The 17619-nt window shown below is 47.0% G+C and overlaps 1 protein-coding gene across 1 annotated transcript in view; it reads right to left on the bottom strand.

Moving 5' to 3' along the window:
• LOC137312445 (myosin light chain 3-like) overlaps positions 1 to 3168 on the bottom strand; it is a 46228-nt gene extending 43060 nt beyond the window's left edge. The window contains exon 1 of the mRNA XM_067979001.1: positions 2975 to 3168. Within this exon, the coding sequence (XP_067835102.1) occupies positions 2975 to 3082 (108 nt within the window). The 5' untranslated portion in view covers positions 3083 to 3168. The remainder of the gene's footprint in view (positions 1 to 2974) is intronic.
• Between the last annotated feature and the right edge of the window lie 14451 nt (positions 3169 to 17619).

The following is a 17619-nucleotide window of genomic DNA, read 5'->3' as shown; positions in this document are numbered from 1 at the left end:
ATCGTGACCTTAATGAGGCCAATCAATGCCTCTTCCGGGCTTTGTGCCTGATTGACAGGCCGACAGCCAACAGGAGCTACACATTCAAGAGAGCGGGGGGGGGAGAATGAGAGAGAGAGACCTCATCGGCCATTGGAGTAAAGATGGTGGCGGGGTGGGGAAAAGTCGGAAGGGAGACATTGGACATCAGCATCAGAGGGGAGACATCGGACATCGGGATCAGATGGGGTGGGATCCAGATGACATCGTTTTTAAAGTATGTTTATTAACTTTTTTTACAATGGAAAATGTAATTTTATTTAATTTATTTAGTCTATTTTTCATTGATCCGGCCCTTCCCGCCTATTTTCACCAGGCGTTTTTATTTCTTCGTTCATGGGATATGGGCGTCGCTGGCGAGGCCAGCATTTATTGCCCATCCCTAATTGCCCTTGAGAAGGTGGTGGTGAGCCGCCTTCTTGAACCGCTACAGTCCGTGTGGTGAAGGTTCTTCCACAGTGCTGTTAGGAAGGGAGTTCCAGGATTTTGACCCAGTGACGAAATATCTCCAAGTCGGGATGGTGTGTGACTTGGAGGGGAACATGCAGGTGGTGTTGTTCCCACGTGCCTGCTGCCCTTGTCCTTCTAGGTGGTAGAGATCGCGGATTTGGGAGATGCTGTCGAAGAAGCCTTGGCGAGTTGCTGCAGTGCATCCTGTGGATGGTACACACTGCAGCCACAGTGCGCCGGTGGTGAAGGGAGTGAATGTTTAGGGTGGTGGATGGGGTGCCAATCAAGCAGGCTGTTTTGTCCTGGATGGTGTCGAGCTTCTTGAGTGTTGTTGGAGCTGCACTCATCCAGGCAAGTGGAGAGTATTCCATCACACTCCTGACTTGTGCCTTGTAGATGGTGGAAAGGCTTTGGGGAGTCAGGAGGTGAGTCACTCGCCACAGAATACCCAGCCTCTGACCTGCTCTTGTAGCCACAGTATTTATATGGCTGGTCCAGTTAAGTTTCTAGTCAATGGTGACCCCCAGGATGTTGATGGTGGGGGATTTGGCGATGGTATTGCCATTGAATGTCAAGGGGAGGTGGTTAGACTCTCTCTTGTTGGAGATGGTCATTGCCTGGCACTTGTCTGGCGCGAATGTTACTTGCCACTTATCAGCCCAAGCCTGGATGTTGTCCAGGTCTTGCTGCATGCGGGCATGGACTGCTTCAGTATCTGAGGGGTTGCGAATGGAACTGAACCAGGCGTGAATCGGAAGCCGTGGGAAAGCCACCCAGGTAACGTTGAAATCATTTTAAGTGTCCAGTACACAAAATATAAAGTACCTTAAGTATCTCAATGAGGTACATTGCCCCTTTAATTATCGGCCCGCCTGATTTAAGTGGCGGCGGGACTTCCTGGTAACTGATGTATGCATAATAACTTTCAAAAGGAAATTCAATAAATCATAGAATCATAGCATAGTTACAGCACAGAAAGGAGGCCATTCGGCCCATCAAGCCCGTGCCGGCTATCTGCAAGAGCAATCTAGCTGGTCCCAATTCCCGCCCTTTTCCGTATCCCATAAATACTTGAAGGGAAAAAATTTACAGGGCTATGGGGAAAGAGCAGGGGAGCGGGACTAATTGGATCGCTCTTTCAAAAAGCCGGCACAGGCACGGTGGGCTTAATGGCCTCCTACTGTACTGTATCATACATTGAAACTATGAAAACTATGAAACTATAGGAATTGCTAGTTGAAAAAAAACAAGGTCCATCTAGTACACCTTTTATTATCCTGGTAGTTGCATAGAATCATAGAAAGGTTACATCGTGGAAGGAGGCCATTCAGCCCATCGAGTCCGTGCCGGCTCTATGCAAGAGCAATCCAGCTAGTCCCACTCCCTCGCCCTATCCCCATAGCCCTGCAAATTTTTTCCTTTCAAGTACTTATCCAGTTCCCTTTTGAAAGCCCCCCACACCCCCTCCCCGGCAGCGCATTCCAGATCCTAACCACTCGCTGTGTAAAAAAGTTTTTCCTCATGTCATCTTTGGTTTTTTTGCCAATCACCTTAAATCTATGTCCTCTGGTTCTTGATCCTTCCACCAATAGGAACAGTTTCTCTCTATCTATTCTGTCTGCACCCTACATGATTTTAAATACTTCTATCAAATCTCCTCTCAATCTCCTCTGTTCCAAGGAGAACAACCCCAGCTTCTCCAGTCTATCCACATTAAAGTCCCACATCCCTGGAATCATTCTAGTAAATCTTTTCTGCACCCTAAGGCCTTCACATCTTTCCTGAAGTGCGGTGCCCAGAACTGGACGCAATACTCCAGTTGTGGTCGAACCAGTGTTTTATAAAGGTTCATTATGACTTCCTTGCTTTTGTACTCTATGCCTCTATTTATAAAGCCCAAGATCCCGTGTGCTTTCTTAACCGCTTTCTCAACCTGCCCTGCCACCTTCAACAATTTGTGCACATTTACCCCCAGATCTCTCTGTTCCTGTACCCGTTTTAGAGTTGTGCCCTCTAGTGATACAAGTTACCAGATTTATTGAATTCAATTTCACAACTCGGTATCGTGGGATTTGAACTTCTGGGCTGCTAGTCCAGCACTATAACCACCACACTATTGACTGCAGCTATAAACTGCAGCTTGCCCAGAACTCTGCTGTCCACAAACTATCCCACACCAAGTTCTGCTCATCTATCACTCCTGTCCTCAAATTCAAAATCCTTGTCCTGATCTACAAGTCTCTCTGTGGTCTTGCCCCTCCCCACATCTACAACCCCTGAAAGGAAGCATCTCACCCAAAAGGAAAGATTTCTACCTGAAACCTTCATTATTTTTATTTTCAGATGCTGAATCTGCCGAATTTCTCCATTTTTTTCAGTTTTTCCCTTGTCAAGATTGTTTTTTTTCATGAAGTCAGTACTCCATTGAATCTTACACTGAAAGAAACAACTGACGTCCCTTGCTGATGGGGGGAGATGTACTCACAGTTACTGTCTTTGGGTCGAACTCAGGCTGCTTGGGGGGCTCCGGCTCAGGAGGCTTCACCTCCTTCTTCGGCTCCTCTTTTTTGGGTTCGGGTTTTTTGGGTGCCATGTTTGGGTGTCTGAAAGAGATGACAGGACAGCGAGGGGAAGGGACAGAGACTGAGCAGAGAATGGGAACACGACGTCTGGGACAGAGGCCTTTTATCTCTGGTTAGCTCTCCCAGGCATGTCACAGTATCATTTCTCTACACATTCCAGGCCTGACAATGTAACCTTCACTATAAATGGAAGAAGCATCTGTTGCTATTTAAAAGCAGCTGGACTGAGTATTGTTACCAATCAGCCTGGGATAGAAAAGACTTTGAGTCGACAAATTACACAGAGGTGACAAAGTCACAGGCCAGACTGTCAGTCACAGCAGCAGCCTCCTTTATGGTTTAATGGTGCTCATTAAACAGCAGCCTCCTGCAAAATAAAGTTTGTATTAATCGCTTTTTTTTCTTCCCGTTCTTGTCCCCTCCTCTCCTGACTCAGGCTAGGGTACAGTTCCATGGTTCAGACAGCCCTCTACCACTACTTCCTGGCCATTCTTTGTGGGTGAGCCCAGACAGTGAGAGTTAGCTTGGTTGGTAACATTGTCCCCTCTGGATAAAAGGTTGTGGGTTTAAGCTCCACTCCAGGAATTGAACATGTAATCCAGGTTGACACCCCATTGCAACACGGAGAGAGTGCTGCACTGTCAGAGACACCGTCTTTAGGGCGAGGCCTTAGACCTGTTGTTCATTCCAGTGGTTCAGGTGGATGATGAAGATCCCATGGCACTATTTGAAGAAGAGCAGGGAAGTTCTGCCAATGTCCTGACCAACATTCCTCCCTTAACCTACACCAGCAAAAAACAGATTAACTTCATTCACTTCAGAGCAATTTGTGGGATCTTGCTGTGTGTTAAATGCTGTTGCCTTTACTTACATTACAACAGTCACTGCATGTCAAAAGTAATTAATTACGTGTCAAAAGCTGCTGCATTCCACAGCGAGGTGACACATAGGAACATAGGAATTACTAGACGAAAAGAAATGAAAAAAGACTACGGTCCATCTAGTTTGACTTTATAGTTGCATGACAATAATAATGGAGTTGATGACTAATCATAGCAATCAATCTCTATCAATTGGTCTAACAGACCCAGACACAACACAAGGAAAACCCCAGTGGCTTGGGAACCATAGGGCCAAAGTCACCTTTTTCCTCCCAAGCTAGCTACACTTACCACATGCCATGTCTCAAATTGTTTCCCAAAATGTTATTTTCTGAAAGAAATCGATCTAATTTTTATTTGAATGGATCAATACTAACTGCTTCCACCATCTCCCTAGGGAGCCTGTTCCATAGATTGACTGTACAGAAACATAGATATCATTGGTATGATCAGAGTCACTTAGTTCAATTGGTACAACTTATGTTGGTGTAATGGTACAAAATAAAGAACATGCAACATGATCCTACTTTGGTGGATACTCAACTTAAACAGAATAACCTCTCTGCATTCTGTCCTACAATCACAGGACAGAACCTCCTCTTTTCTCAGCCTTTTGCAATCTGATTGCCCGTGCAGAGTCTGCTTTCCAAAAGCCAGACTGCCTTTTGGTGATGGTCTTTTTTTGAAGCCTGACTCCAGTATCAACATTTAGTCAAAACTGACTCCCCCTCCTCCTGCATTCCAACCCCAGAGCAGAGTCCACCAGCCTTAACTTGGCAATGACTCCTGCTGAGTCAAATGAATAGGATTATGGGAGCAGCAATGAGTGTGAACATTGCTGCAATGTCAAATTATGCTTCATTGTCTCCAGGATACTGGATCAGACATCCCATCTGAAATCTAATAGTTACCTGCCAGCCCTGCTGTCCTATGATATTTAATCCATCGAGAACTATGTTTAATTCAATAATAGCATTTTTATATATTATATCAAGGTACTGCCGTAGTGGATTAGTTTGAAATTCTGAAAAGTGAAAAGATCCTCTGATGTGATTATTTCAAGTGTTATTTTTATTTTGTTGACCAGGTATTCAACCATAAAGGGGCAGTCAGTGTTTGCAACATCAACAGAGAAAATAAAAACTGTTGGTTAAACGGCTCCCTTGATAACTATCTGGTAAATGTGCTGATTGGCACAGACCAGAAGGTCTAAGCTCTGTGCAGAGTTAGCTGACCTCCGCGGAGTCAGCAATTGGAGCTCTACACTTCAACCCAATGTTTCTGGGCTCTGGAGTTGAAGATTCAGCCAAGGTTCCCACTCCTGGTCACTATCTAGTGACTCCTGCTGGAAAGTATGTGTGTAGAGTACAGGAAAGGCCAGAATCAGAGTCAGCTCCAATGCCTTCCATGGTTGAATAGCCTGTCTAGGCTCACACATGGAGAATGGCCCTTAGAAAAGATATTGAGGATTGCCATGGCCCATAGAATCATAACCCAGCAAGAGCCAGCACCCACAGAAGAGTCAACTTGGAGGTTGATACACTGAACACAAGCATTTGGTGCTTGTTTATCCTACTTTTTCAATAGGTAAAAGTCTCTGGGTTGGAATTAGCCAGCGCACTGACTGAATTCAGGGTAGGCTTTCAAATCCAGGTTACTGTAGAACTGGATTTTACATGGAACTATATTTGGATCAGGAATTCTATCTGAAGATAGTAAAGCAAGGAGTGAGAAATGGTCATTCGGCTTATTAGGTCTCCTTCCAAAGGTCACCCACTCTGACCTGGACTCTATCCCAACCTACATTTTCTCCTTAAAAAAGAACTACATAGAGGTTCGGCAAAACTTCATCCAGTCGCCAGAGGTAAGTCAAGCAAAACTCCAGAATGCCTATCTAACCTCACATCCTACATTATTCATCCCAGACAAGTTCCCATCTTTGATGTGACATTTTCACGCTCTCAGTAGCCATTGTGTTCCACATGACATTTAGTTCACCTCTGTTCTTTTCCTTATAACCACCAATCCCATTCCTAATGAGATATCCATCCAGATCTTTTATTGAAGATGTTAATCGACAAGGCATGAACTGCTTTATCTGAGAATCTATCCCATGTATCTGCTGGTCTGTGAAAGTGGAAACAAATGCCTTCTAATCTTCATTTGGTGCTTGTTAATTTTAGACCCCTGTCCTCTTGTTCTGTGCTCAGAGATCCAGTTTGATAATTTATTTTCATTTACATTTTTCTCAGACACCAAAATAACTCGGATAATGTCCCTTGTCATTCATCTATTGTCTGTGAGTCAAAAGCAAAATACTGCGGACGCTGGAAATCTGAAATAAAAACAGAAAATGCTGGAGAAGCTCAGCAAGTCAGGCAGCTCCTGTGGAGAAAGAAACAGAGTTAACGTTTCAGGTTCAAGACCCTTTGTCAGAACTGGAAGATGTTAAAAGAGTTAAAGTTTTTGAGCAAGTACAGAGCCAGGGAAAAAGGTGGGGGAGGGAGGTGGGGGGGAAAGGAAAGAACAAAAGGGAAGGTCTGTGATAGGGGATCACATAGTGCTCCAACCTCATAGTTCTCCAACCCCACACAGCCCGCTTCTACCTCCTTCCCAAGATCCACAAACAGGACTGCCCTGGGAGCCTATCGTTTCAGCCTGCTTTTGCCCCACGGAACTTATTTACTCTTACCTTGTCCAGTCTCTTCCAACCTACATCCACGACTCTTATGACACCCCCCCGCCACTTTAACAGTTTCCAGTTCCCCGGCCCTAACCGTCTCCTTTTCACCATGGACTTCCAGTCCCTCTACACGTCCATCCCCTAACAGGACGGCCTACGGGCCCTCCACTTCTTCCTTGAACGGAGGCCCAACCAGTCCCCATCGATCACCACCGTCCTCTGCCTGGCTGAACTTGTTCTTATGTTGAACAACCTCTCCTTTGACTCCACTCACTTCCTCCAAATAAAAGGTGTCGCTATGGGAACCTGTATGGGTCCCAGTTATGCCTGCCTTTTTGTGGGATACGTGGAACATTCCTTGTTCCAGTCCTACTCAGGTCCCCTCCCTCACCTCTTTTTCCGGTACATTGACGACTGTATCGGTACGGTTTAATGCTCTCGCTCCGAACTGGAAAATTTCATCAAATTTGCTTCCAATTTCCACCCTTCCCTCGCCTTCATATGGTCCATCTCCGACTCTTCCCTTCCCTTCCTTGACTTCTCTATCTTCATTTCTGGGGGTAGGCTGTCAACCAATATCTATTATAAGCCCACGACTTCCACAGCTACCTTGATTACACTTCCTCCCACTACGCTTCCTGTAAGGACTCTGTTCCTTCTCCCAGTTTCTCCGTCTCTGTCGCATCTGTTCTGGTGATACCATCTTCCACAACAGTGCTTCCGATATGTCTTCCTTTTTTCTCAACTGAGGATTCTCCCCCACTGTAGCTGACAGTGCCCTCGATCGTGTCCGTCCTATTTCCCGCGCTTCTGCCCTCACTCCTTCCCTTCCCTCCCAGAACCATGATAGGGTCCTCCTTGTCCTCACCTTCCACCGCACCATCCTCCACATTCAACGTATCATCCTCTGCCATTTCCACCACCTCCAGCGTGATCCCACCACTAAACACATCTATCTTCCCCTCCCCTCCCCTTTCAGCATTCCAAAGGGACCGCTCCCTCCACGACACCCTGGTTCACTCTTCCATCACCCCCAACACTCACTCTCCTCCCCACAGCAGCTTCCCGTATGAGCGCAGGAGATGCAACACTTGCCCCTTCACCTCCTGCCTTCCCGCCATCCAGGGCCCCAAACACTCCTTCCAGTGGAAGCCGCAGTTTACTTGTATTTCTATCAATTTAGTATTTACTGCACACAATGCGGTCTCCTCTACATTGTGGAGACCCAACGCAGACTAGGTGATTGCTTTGCTGAACACCTCCGCTCTGTTCGCAAACATGACCCTGACCTGCCGGTCGCTTGCCATTTTAATTCCCCTTCCCACTCCTACTCTGACCTCTCTGTCCTCGGCCTCTTACACTGTTCCAATGAAGCTCAACATAAGCTCCAGAAACAGCACTTTTGTTTAGGCACTTTACAACCTTCCGGACTCGACAGTGATTTCAATAACTTCAGATCATAACAACTGCTCCCATTTTTTCAGTTAGCTAGTGCTTGTAATGGTTCTGCTGCTACCATTTACAGCTACTCCTGATCAATCTTTGTTTCTTATCCTGTCCCATTATCACCTTCCTTGCCTTGCATCATCATCTCTTTTGTCATTTAATCACTCGTCCCCTCTACCCTATCAAAGACCTTCCCTTTTGTTCTTTTCTCCCCTCCCCCCCTCCCTCCCTCCCTTTCCCTGGCTCTGTACTTGCTGAAAAACTCTTTTAACATCTTCCAGTTTTGATGAAAGGTCTTCGACCTGAAACGTTAACTCTGTTTCTTTCTCCACAGGAGCTGCCTGACTTGCTGAGCTTCTCCAGCATTTTCTGTTTTCATTTCAGATTTTCAGTATTTTGTTTTTGATGGAGTATCACCAGATTGTTTTACAAAATGCTGCTGCTCAGGGTTGTCTGAAGTACAGTGACCAACAAATCCAGCCTGGGAAGTTTGCTAATTTCAGTTCTGTGAGTCTCTCCTTACAATTTAGAGCACTGAATCCTGGAGTCACCCTGTCTTTGAACCCTCTCCAATGCAGGAATGTTTTTCCGAAGGCTAAAGTGTTCAAAACTGTACAGAATATTCAGAACATTGGGTTCAATATGTATGTCCTGGTATATCTTATGGGATGAAAACACACTTCAAATGATTGAACTATCCAGCCCTGCAATGGTTAATGTCTCACAGCAGGGCTGAAACAGAGATCTAAAATATGTTAAGTCCCTTTCAGCTCAATGTGATGTCACACCAAAGTCATCCAAAGACAGCTGGAATCATCTAAATGTTGGCACAAAATGCCCCTCCTCTCTCCTTCCCCTCTTCCACCACCTCCCCCCCCCATCCCTGGCTCCTCCGACATGCCTGATGAAAGCTGTTTAAATAGCTTGTTCCACATCCTCGATCCAATTCTGGACTTTCCCCTGGGAGGCACCGGCATTTGTCCTCTCAAAGGCATCAAGATCGATGACAACAGTGGCTACTCCCCCTCCCCCACAGTAAATGACCTTTTATTTTAAGTAGAATATTCTGGAACTTACTGTGCTGACAGGATCTGTTTTGTCCGAAGTACTGAATAGATGGAAAGTAAAGCATTCAGCACTCGAGCACCTACAGATTCTCATCTTTCTTGATCTTATTGACACTACTATGCTCAGTGCCCCTCTGAACTGTCTTATTCCTCTAAACCTCCAAAGACACTATCCTTCTCCTTATACCCTTGCTGTGTTGAAATCAAAGGGAAAATTCAGTGACAGTTGCACTCAAAGGGGACACGGGTGAGAGATAGGGCGACAAAATTCTCCAACCCGTGCTCCCTTCCAGTGTGGCTTCTGTTGAGAGCATATGATCACTGAATTTACCCTCCCAAGGCCTCAAAGCTGTGAAATTCTTCTCTTCCCTCAGTCTTCCTTTCCTCAGATCATGTCTGACTAATTTGATTGAATTTTTTGAGGGGGTGACTAGGCGTGTGGATGAGGGTAACGCAGTGGATGTGGTATACATGGATTTCAGTAAGGCCTTCGATAAAGTCCCCCACAGGAGACTGGTCAAGAAGGTACGAGCCCATGGAATCCAGGGTGCCTTGTCACTTTGGATACAAAACTGGCTTAGTGGCAGAAGGCAGAGGGTGATGGTCGAAGGTTGTTTTTGTGACTGGAAGCCTGTGGCCAGTGGGGTACCACAGGGATCGGTGCTGGGTCCCTTGCTGTTTGTGGTCTACATTAATGACTTGGATATGAATGTAAAAGGTATGATCAGCAAGTTCGCTGATGATACAAAAATTGGTAGGGTGGTAAATAGCGAGGAGGATAGCCTCAGTCTGCAGGACGATATAGATGGGTTGGTCAGATGGGCGGAACAGTGGCAAATGGAATTTAACCCGGAAAAGTGCGAGGTGATGCACTTTGGAGGGACTAACAAGGCAAGGGAATACACAATGAATGGGAGGACCCTAGGCAAGACAGAGGGTCAGAGGGATCTTGGTGTGCAAGTTCACAGATCCCTGAAGGCGGCGGAACAGGTAGATAAGGTGGTAAAGAAGGCATATGGGATACTTGCCTTTATTAGCTGAGGCATAGAATATAAGAGCAAGGAGGTTATGATGGAGCTGTATAAAACACTGGTTAGGCCACAGCTGGAGTACTGTGTGCAGTTCTGGTCGCCACACTACAGGAAGGATGTGATCGCTTTGGAGAGGGTGCAGAGGAGATTCACCAGGATGTTACCAGGGCTGGAGCGCTTCAGCTATGAAGAGAGACTGGGAAGATTGGGTTTGTTTTCCTTGGAGCAGAGGAGGCTGAGGGGGGACATGATTGAGGTGTACAAAATTATGAGGGGCACAGATAGGATGGATACTAAGGAGCTTTTTCCCTTCGTTGAGGGTTCTATAACAAGGGGACATAGATTCAAGGTAAAAGGCGGGAGGTTTAGAGGGGATTTGAGAAAGAACTTTTTCACCCAGAGGGTGGTTGGAGTCTGGAACTCACTGCCTGAAAGGGTTGTGGAGGCAGGAACCCTCACAACATTCAAGAAGCATTTGGATGAGCACTTGAAATGCCATAGCATACAAGGCTACGGACCAAATGCTGGAATATGGGATTAGAGTAGACAGGGCTTATGGCCGGCGCGGACACGATGGGCCGAAGGGCCTCTATCCGTGCTGTATAACTCTATGACTCTATGACTCCTACAATCTACAGGCTTTCAAAACCCAAGTATTATGTTCTCAAGAGATTTTTTTTCTCAGATTCAGCTTAGACCAGTCCCAATGATGATCTGTCACTCTCTCCAAGTTGGAGTGTGCCTTTACCTGTCCTATGCCTAGTTAATTTGGAGCGTGCCCAGGAGTCAAACAGAAAACCCTTGTCGCTGTATTTTGGGTTACTGGTTGTGTCACTTTCCCTTTGTGATTTTCCTCCTCTTTGGAAGGCAACAGAATAGTTAGTCTAGTTAAACAGTAAGTGCATAAGGTGAACAGTGGAAACGACAGGCTGTAGATTTACAGTAATTACAGGCTTCACTGTCCCTCCTCAGACTACATCAAACAACCAAAGCCATGTACCGTGCCCATTTTCCGTGGGGGAGCCTACGTTTAATCCCGTATGTAAAAGAAAGAAAGAGTTGCACTTATATAGCACTTTTCACAACCTCAGGGTGACCTAAAGCGCTTTATAGCCAATGAAATATTTTTGAAATGTAGTCATTGTTGTAGGAAACGAGGCTGCAAATTTGTGCACAGCAAAGTCCCACAAACAGCAATGAGACAGTGACCAGATAACCGGGGTTAAATTGGTTAACCCCCGAATCCGGACGTGGGCATCATGGTGCGCGCTTTTTTTTATTATTCGTTCATGGGATGTGGGCGTCGCTGGCAAGGCCAGCATTTATTGCCCATCCCTAATTGCCCTTGAGAAGGTGGTGGTGAGCTGCCTTCTTCAACCGCTGCAGTCAGTGTGGTGAAGGTTCTCCCACAGTGCTGTTAGGGAGTTCCAGGATTTTGATCCAGCAACGATGAAGGAATGGGGATATATTTACAAGTCGGGATGGTGTGTAACTTGGAGGGGAACGTGCAGGTGGTGTAGTTCCCATGAGCCTGCTGCACTTGTCCTTCTAGGTGATAGAGGTCGCTGGTTTGGGAGGTGCTGTTGAAGAAGCCTTGGTGAGTTGCTGCAGTGCATCCTGTGGATGGTACACACTGCAGCCGCGGTGCGCCGGTGGTGAAGAGAGTGAATGTTTAGGGTAGTGAATGGGGTGCCAATCAAGCGGGCTGTTTTGTCCTGGATGGTGTCGAGCTTCCTGAGTGTTGTTGGAGCTGCACTCATCCAGGCAAGTGGAGAGTATTCAATCACACTTCTGACTTGTGCCTTGTAGATGGTGGAAAGGCTTTGGGGAGTCAGGAGGTGAGTCACTCGCCTCAGAATACCCAGCCCATGACCTGCTTTTGTAGCCACAGTATTTATATGGCTGGTCCAGTTAAGTTTCTGATCAATGGTGATCCCCATGATGTTGATGGTGGGGGATTCGGCGATGGTAATGCCGTTGAATGTCAAGGGGAGGTGGTTAGACTCTCTATTATTGGAGACGGTCATTGCCTGGCACTTGTCTGGTGTGAATGTTACTTGCCACTTATCAGCCCAAGCCTGGATGTTGTCCAGGTCTTGCTGCATGCAGGCACAGACTGCTTCATTATCTGAGGGGTTGCAAATGGAACTGAATGGAACTGAACACTGTGCAATTATCAGCAAACATCCCCATTTCTGACCTTATGATGGAGGGAAGGTCATTGATGAAGCAGCTGAAGATGGTTGGGCCTAGGACACTGCCCTGAGGAACTCCTGCAGCAATGTCCTGGGGCTGAGATGATTGGCCTCCAACATCCACTACCATCTTCCTTTGTGCTAGGTATGACTCCAGCCACTGGAGAGTTTTCCCCCTGATTCCCATTGACTTCAATTTTACTAGGGCTCCTTGGTGCCACACTCGGTCAAATGCTGCCTTGATGTCAAGGGCAGTCACTCTCACCTCACTTCTGGAATTCAGCTCTTTTGTCCATGTTTGGACCAAGGCTGTAATGAGGTCTGGAGCCGAGTGGTCCTGGCAGAACCCAAACTGAGCAACGGTGAGCAGGTTATTGGTGAGTAAGTGCCGCTTGATAGCACTGTCGATGACACCTTCCATCACTTTGCTGATGATTGAGAGTAGACTGATGGGGTGGTAATTGGCCGGATTTGATTTGTCCTGCTTTTTGAGGACAGGACATACCTGGGCAATTTTCCACATTGTCGGCTAGATGCCAGTGTTGTAGCTGTACTGGAACAGTTTTGACGAAAAGTCTTCGACCTGAAACGTTAACTCTGTTTCTTTCTCCACAGGAGCTGCCTGACTTGCTGAGCTTCTCCAGCATTTTCTGTTTTTATTTCACATTTCCAGCATTTTGTTTTTGATGGAGTATCACCAGATTGTTTTACAAAATGCTGCTGCTCAGGGTTTTCTGAAGTACAGTGACCAACAAATCCAGTCTGGGAAGTTTGCTGCCGGCCATCCTCCCTCACATGGCCTTTTAGTCAGGAAAAGAAAATCAGGCAGGTCAGCATGAATATAATTTATTGGCATTTTCTGGCAGGACGCCCTCCCTCACATTGCCACGGTAAGTTGGGTGGCCGATCTGCTACCGCCTGGCGGTTAAAGTTGAATATAACTAAATTTAAATAGCTGTAACTTTCCGGCAGCAAGTCTGTGCAGGGTTCCAGGTGAGGCCGTGCCTCAGTTGCCTCATCTGACGAGCCCCCTCTGCCTAGTTGCTGGCCCAGACATGTTTGTTTCAACAATAGTTACAGGGTCCAGAGTTCCAGGTTCTTCGTAAACCATTGGGGGCGGGGCTTAATATCCTCAGAGTTTTGTCCGCTCCACCGCCGTAACTTCGGCGGAACTTAGGTAGAAACCCCATTTACAGCGGGTAAACGGGGTTTCCGTCAAAATTACAGCTGTGGAGTGGGAGAAGCTCTGAGGAAATTCACCCTGAGCAGAAACTCCACAGATAATCGGGGTAATGAGTGGCAATAAAATTGCATTTTTCAGTGTTCTCTCCTCCTCTCCTGAAGGTCCTCATCCTTTCTGTGGTTTGGCTCTACAGATATCAGCCCTCCTCCAATACATTGCCTATCCAACATGGCTATTCTTCACATGTGAGTGAGTGTTGTCAGGCCATTTGGTTATGGTTGGCATCACAATTGTCCTTATCATGTCCTCATCTGACGTCCACTCACACACATCGATCACTGGATAGAAATCAGTGACAAGAACCCTGGGTGATTTCTCTTTTCCTCCCTGACCCAGGGGCTCTGAAGCCAACTGTAGATCAGCTAAGTCAACACAGACCAAGAAAGAAAGAATTTGAATTTATATAGTGCTTTTCACAACCTCAGGATGTCCCAAAGCGCTTTACAGCCAGTGAAGTACTTTAGAAGTGTACTCACTGTTGTGATGTAGGAAACGCTGCAGCCAATTTGCACATAGCAAGGACCCACAAACAGCAATGTGATAATGACCAGATCATCATCTTTTAGGTGTTGGTTGAGGGATATTGTCCAGGACACCAGAACTTCCCCACTCTTCTTTGAATAGTGCCATGGGATCTTTTCACACCCACCTGAGAGGGCAGACGTCTCAGTTTAACATCTCAGTACTGCACTGGAGTGTCATCTTAAATTACGTGCTCAAATCTATGGAGTAGAGTTTGAGCCCACAACATTCTCACACAGAGACAAGAGAGCTACCACTGAGCCAAAGCCGACACCAGCAGTCTCCCTGCTCAGTAAAGCACTATGGAATTCTGTAATCTGTCAAGAGAGTTATCCCTACTGACATTAACCAGCAACCATGCACTAACAGGCTGAAGCCTGAAGAATCAAATCAGCAACAACTTTTTCGATAAGGATTATTTTTAAAAATGCAGAAAAGGCGAAACTGGGTTTGTCTAGTGTGTAGCTGAGCCACACAGACTAGATTCGATCTCCAATTGGTCCATGTTCACCTGGCAATAAAAGATCTATAGTTGGCCCCAGAGCCCCTAGGAGTTAGAAATCAGCTCGAGTTCTTGCTCCTGATCACTATCCAGTGGACCTTGTAGGAAGGTGTGCGCGTGTGTGTGGATGTTGGGTAAGGATAGGATTGGGCTCGGCTACAATCAACCACTGCCCCCACTCCCCTTGGATTGATTAGTTTGATGATGCTCACCGTCTAGGCTCAGAGATTGAGACTTGGAGGAGGCACCAGATGATGACCAGCTGATAGAAAAGAGTCACTGCTTTTAGGGGACCAGGCCAACGGAGAAAATTTGCAGAGGAAAAGGGGTAGAAAAAAAGGAAGCAACGAGAAAGATGTTCAAGCCAATCAATTGCTTTTTAAAGGGTGTGTTTAGTTAGCACATTCTGATTGGAGATACTCTCAGTGTCACTATAGTAACAAAGCAGCACGAGTGACTGCTACTTGCTGGCTGGAGAGTGCTGATGCATCTCTATGTGTGATTTGTAATGATGTGAGTTGGTGCAGGGACTGATATCCGGTAAATGTGTGATGTTTGAAAACATTGTTTTTCGCAATCATTCTAGTTGATGAAGATATTGCCCAATGTCCTATTCACACCCCTCGTGCAGGCCTATTTTTTATATAATTATCTTTTTTTTATTCGTTCATGGGATGTCGGCGTCGCTGGCAAGGCCAGCATTTATTGCCCATCCCTAATTTCCCTTGAGAAGGTGGTGGTGAGCCGCTGTCTTGAACCGCAGCAGTCTGTGTGGTGAAAGTTCTCCACAGTGCTGTTAGGTAGAGAGTTCCAGGATTTTGACCCAGCGACGATGAATGAACGGCGATATATTTCCAAGTCGGGATGGTGTGTGACTTGGAGGGGAACATGCAGGTGGTGTTGTTCCTATGTGCCTGCTGCCCTTGTCCTTCTATGATGTGGAGATGCCGGTGATGGACTGGGATTGACAATTGTAAACAATTTTACAACACCAAGTTATAGTCCAACAAATATATTTTAAATTCCACAAGCTTTTGGAGGCTTCCTCCTTCCTCAGGTGAATAGTGTGGAAATGAAATTTTCGAATCCTTCGCATTTGAAGATCACAGAACAATGCCTGGTGATTACTGCCCGTTGCCAAGGCAATCACAGTGAGCAGACAGAGAGGTGTCACCTAAAAGGCCACCGAATATACAAACCCCCAAAAAAAGAGAAGGAAGACAGTCAATGACCCGTTATATTAAAAACAGATAACATTTGTTCACTGGTGGGGTTACGTGTAGTGTGACATGAACCCAAGATCCCGGTTGAGGCCGTCCTCATGGGTGCGGAACTTGGCTATCAATTTCTGCTCGACGATTTTGCGTTGTCATGTGTCTCGAAGGCCGCGTTGGAGTATGCTTACCCGAAGGTCGGTGGCTGAAAGTCCATGACTGCTGAAGTGTTCCCCGACAGGGAGAGAACCCTCCTGTTTGGCGATTGTTGCGCGGTGTCCGTTCATCCGTTGTCGCAGCGTCTGCATGGTCTCGCCAATGTACCATGCTCTGGGGCATCCTTTCCTGCAACGTATGAGGTAGACAACGTTGGCCGAGTCACAGGAGTATGAACCGTGCACCTGGTGGGTGGTGTCCTCTCGTGTGATGGTGGTATCTGTGTCGATGATCTGGCATGTCTTGCAGAGGTTACCGTGGCAGGGTTGTGTGGTGTCGTGGACGCTGTTCTCCTGAAGGCTGGGTAATTTGCTGTGAACGATGGTTTGTTTGAGGTTGGGTGGCTGTTTAAAGGCGAGTAGTGGAGGTGTGGGGATGGCCATAGCGAGGTGTTCGTCATCATTGATGACATGTTGAAGGCTGCGGAGAACATGGCGTAGTTTCTCCGCTCTGGGGAAGTACTGGACGACGAAGGGTACTTTGTTGGTTGCGTCCCGTGTTAGTCTTCTGAGGAGGTCTACGCGATTTTTCGCTGTGGCCCGTCGGAACTGTCGATCGATGAGTCGAGCATCATATCCCGTTCTTACTAGGGCGTCTTTCAGTGTCTGTAGGTGTCCATCGCGTTCCTCCTCGTCTGAGCAGACCCTGTGTATTCGCAGGGCCTGTCCATAGGGGATGGCCTCTTTGACGTGGTTAGGGTGGAAGCTGGAAAAGTGGAGCATCGTGAGGTTGTCCGTGGGCTTGCGGTAGGTGGTAGAGGTCGCGGGTTTGGGAGGTGCTGTCAAAGAAGCCTTGGCGAGTTGCTGCAGTGCATTTTTTTATTCGTTCATGGGATGTGGGCGTCACTGGCGAGGCCAGCATTTATTGCCCATCCCTAATTGCCCTTGAGAAGGTCGTGGTGAGCCGCCTTCTTGAACCACTGCAGTCCATGTGGTGAAGGTTATCCCACAGCGCTGTGAGAAAGGGAGTTCCAGGATTTTGACCCAGCGACGATGAAGGAACGGCGATATATTTCCAAGTCGGGATGGTGTGTGACTTGGAGGGGAACGTGCAGATGGTGTTGTTCCCATGTGCTTGCTGCTCTTGTCCTTCTAGGTGGTAGAGGTCACGGGTTTGGGAGGTGCTGTCGAAGAAGCCTTGGCAAGTTGCTGCAGTGCATCCTGTGGATGGTACACTCTGCAGCCACAGTGCGCCAGTGGTGAAGGAAGTGAATGTTTAGGGTGGTGGATGGGGTGTAAATCAAGCGGGCTGCTTTGTCCTGGATGGTGTCGAGCTTCTTGAGTGTTGTTGGAGCTGCACTCATCGAGGCAAGTGGAGAGTATTCCATCACACTCCTGACTTGTGCCTTGTAGATGGTGGAAAGGCTTTGGGGAGTCAGGAAGTGAGTCACTCGCCACAGAATACCCAGCCTCTGAGCGGCTCTTGTAGTCACAGTATTTATGTGGCTCGTCCAGTTAAGTTTCTGGTCAATGGTGACCCCCAGGATGTTGATGGTGGGGGATTCGGCGATGGTAATGCCGTTGAATGTCAAGGGGAGGTGGTTAGACT

The sequence above is a fragment of the Heptranchias perlo genome, chromosome 3 (assembly GCF_035084215.1).
Source record: "Heptranchias perlo isolate sHepPer1 chromosome 3, sHepPer1.hap1, whole genome shotgun sequence".
NCBI classification, from domain to species: Eukaryota; Metazoa; Chordata; class Chondrichthyes; order Hexanchiformes; family Hexanchidae; genus Heptranchias; species Heptranchias perlo.
Note: the sequence above shows the minus strand (reverse complement) of the source record. Positions and strands in the feature narration are given on the sequence as shown.